The following is a 3,663-nucleotide window of genomic DNA, read 5'->3' on the forward strand; positions in this document are numbered from 1 at the left end:
TTGCCCATTATTTGTTATTATCTCAGCAGGTTAGACTATAACTCATCCACTTACTAGAAGACCAGTTAACTTTTAAGGAATACATTTATCAATGACTTATATTTTCACAATGTGATGGTTAGAAAAATTTCTGATATCATATAAAGTTAATAATATTTAAAAGTATATGATGTACACATACTACATGCATGCATGAATGTATACACATATTCCTCCAAAGTGAAATTCAATGACATTTGTTTATATTCTACCTTTTTATGGTTTCTCACTGCATGAGAAGACTTTGGAAAGGGTCTTTTTTTTCTGAGCTGTTTTAATTTTCATTTCCATTTGTATTTCAGGCAATTTATAGCTAACATTTATTTTATTTCTGATAATGTTCAAAACTTTCTTTTCATAACAAGGCAAAAAATGTAGTGACTCAGTGAATAATACATTGTACTTATCAAGTAATGTATTTGGCAACAGATACATACTCCTCAGTGAATCATACCATAGGAGAATGCTGTGCAATAACAAGATAATCCAAAAATAAAATTGAGAAAACTAAAGTGTTGGTAATTATTTTACCATAATGTAACAAAAATGTAAAAAATATATCTAGGAAAAATCTATTTTAAAAGAGTTTCATAGAACTTTTAAAATTACGAAATGTTTCAGACATCTTAAAAAGAGCTTCAAACTCTGCCCAAAATTTGGCTGTCTCAGCATCTGCCTTGATACCCTGCAGGGCCTTTCAGAAGCCCTCTGTGGTAGGCTCCTGTCCTGTTCCTTGTTTTCTTCCTTCTCCGATGTCCATCCTCTTTGCCTTTCTGAATGGGGATTGAACATCTTAGTCAGAGTCCTCCTTCTTGAATAGCTTCCTTAGGTGTATAGATTTTAGTATGTTTATCCTATATTATATGTCGAATATCCATTTATGAGTGAGTATATATCCTGTGTGTCTTTCTGCTTCTGGGATACCTCACTCAGGATGATCTAATTATTGGTTTTTAAAAGTTTGTTTATTTAATGTGTATGTCTGTGTGCATGTCTGTGCACCCTGTGTATGCAGTGCCTCAAGAGGCCAGAAGAGAATGATAGATCCCTTGGAATTGGAGTTAACAGGCATTTGTGAGATGCCATGTGAGTATAGAAATAGACCCTGGTCCCTTAGGACAGGCAGTCAGTGCTCTTAACTATTGAGATACGCTTTTAGCCTCCCTTTTATTATTTTAAACTGGTATTTAAAGTTATTCCTATTTATGTGGAATCGTGTGGTGTTTTGAAAAATGTATACTTTAGTTAATGTTTTAATAAGGTTAAGTATATCTGTTCTTTGTTATTAATCATAAATATTACCTAGAGCTTTAAAAGATCATTCATTGATGAGGAAAAAGCTAGTGTGAGCTGCTCATAAAGACTGAGGAAAAAAAAACAATGCATGAAGGACTATCAGCAGATGAGACAGTAGATGATATAAAGGATTGTCACACTAGTGCATCTTGCATTTGAATTATTTTGAAACTCTTAGAGAATAGCTACACAAATAAGTCCTTGTTTAAAAGGTTAAAAAAAATACCTTCCTTACGCCAATGCTCTCCTCCTTCATCTTTTTACTTTAGTATTTTCAGACAATCAAGCATTTTAAATACAGTGGGAGGTGACAGACCTTGAAAATACTCATGAGAACTATGTTAACTGCTTGGCACAGACAACCTTATGCTCCTTTATTAAATATAACCAGTTCTATATTAAGTCTATTTTACTTTAATCATTTCTCCAGCAGCTTTGCAAGACAAAGTTGTAGGGATCTTCTTATTTTTGCAGGAAATCATATTCCAAAATAAAAGATTTATCAACTATCAACTATTCTTTACTACTCTTTTACACTTCCTCCCCTGCCTCTAAATCAAAGTTAAATTTGAAACGTACAGTGCTAGGCGGCTGTTTGGACTGAATAGAGAATGCAGCAGGAATTCCATTCTGTGGAAACTAGGCAAAGAGATTTTAGTTTGCTTCTCTCTTTTTTCCCCCACTGGGAATACACAGAAACGAAAAAGACATAGAATATAGTTGGACGGTATTGGTATAGAGTGAAAATAGAAACCTCAGGTTCCAAAATACAAATTCACACAACCTAGGGGAAACAGTTTTTATGGCTGGAATGAAAATCTTCTTTGTTCAAGGTGAGCCCCTTTGAATTTCACTCCCCCCTGAGCATCTTGGAAAGGTTTTTGCTTGGTAATTGTCAAAGGGGAATACAAAACTTTCCTCATTCATCCTTGCTTGAGAAGTCAAATACTTGCATTTCTTTTCCATATCACACTGAACCTTGTAAAGTAAATTGAGGTTTTCTTTTTCTTATGAAGTTAAACTATTTTTAAAAATTATTACAATTTGTATACTTTGTATCCTGGCTGTGACCCCTCCGTCTCCTCCCAACCCCACCTTCCCTCCTTCCTTTCTTCCTATTCCCCTCCTCTAGTCCACTAATAAGAGAGGACTTCCTCCCTTTCTATCTTACCCTAGCTTATCAGGTCTCTAGCTTTTACCTTTTGCAATTACTTTTCAAAAACTTAGTCCTTGTCGCCTGGACCCACCATCCTGAAACTACAACACCCAGAATGCACTGTTTTTCTTTCCGCCTTCTCTCTAGGGACTGCCTTAGGAACTCACATCCACAAACTACAGTCACGTGACACGTTTCCTGTCAAGATGGCGGATAATCTCCCTTCGGACTTTGATGTGATCGTAATAGGGACGGGTATGTGTGGCCCTGGTTTTTCCTGGACAAAGTAAAGGAAATCATTCTCGTTTTTCTGTTTCTCTGTCAGTGGCGAGGGTTGGTCAGAAACTGCGGGGGTCGAGCCTGAGAGGGAGGACGGAAAGGAAGTGAGGTAGTCTGGATTCAGTGCGGGATTTGGCAGCTCCAGGGCGGGGCTTGGATCCGGGGTGTTTTGAGCCATTTGAGTAGGGGTCGATCTGGTCGATGCCGGTTGCTGAGGTTGGTTGCTGTGTATTTCCTGTTAATTTCCTTAGAGGAAGGTGGGTTTGCAGTGTCATCAGAATGGAGGGTCGGGATTTGATCAATGGAGACGTCATTGGCAAAAATAATCGCCTCCTTCTCTAATTGATTTCAAGGTTATACTCCTCATGTTTTGTGTAGCCATTTCATAGGGCTTTTCCCCCATATACTTACATGATCCTAGGATACACTGCAGTTCAGATGCAGCTCAATCTGTTTTATAAGAATGTTGCTCATTTGTTACCTATGTGTGTTTTTACTAAGGGAAAGGAAACATACTCTTTTCTGTTGTGTTGAGTAGCCTAAGGATTTTTTTTTTCTCTTGAGGTAGCCATTATTCCTGCATTACGGTGTTTAAAGTATCCTGTTTAAGATGCAGGAAGGAGTCATCTTATTTTCTGTCACCCATTTATACACCATAATTCGATGTGCTGAGTAAGCTCCAGTGTTCCAGATACCGTGTCTGACCTTAGCTTCTGCTTGCTTTTCCATTATTAGTTCTCCATGTTTTGGGTGGAGCCAGAAATCCTCTTCAGCTTCTAGTTGACTAGTTAATCCTGTAACATTTGGCAGCAATAAGCAAATCTTTTGTTAACTGTAAGGTATGTATTTTGCATAGGATACAAGAGCTGGTTTTGGGAGGGGCGGGGGGGGGG

The 3,663-nt window shown here is 37.6% G+C and overlaps 1 protein-coding gene across 2 annotated transcripts in view; it reads left to right on the forward strand.

Moving 5' to 3' along the window:
• The first annotated feature begins 2,692 nt into the window (after positions 1 to 2,692).
• Positions 2,693 to 3,663, forward strand: part of Chm (CHM Rab escort protein) — a 139,665-nt gene continuing 138,694 nt past the window's right edge. For both annotated transcript variants that reach the window (XM_055598247.1, XM_055598248.1), the window contains exon 1: positions 2,693 to 2,746. In XM_055598247.1, the coding sequence (XP_055454222.1) occupies positions 2,698 to 2,746 (49 nt within the window). In that variant the 5' untranslated portion in view covers positions 2,693 to 2,697. The remainder of the gene's footprint in view (positions 2,747 to 3,663) is intronic.

The sequence above is a fragment of the Psammomys obesus genome, unplaced genomic scaffold, assembly GCF_907164565.1.
Source record: "Psammomys obesus unplaced genomic scaffold, mPsaObe1.curated_primary_1811, whole genome shotgun sequence".
Taxonomy (NCBI): domain Eukaryota; kingdom Metazoa; phylum Chordata; class Mammalia; order Rodentia; family Muridae; genus Psammomys; species Psammomys obesus.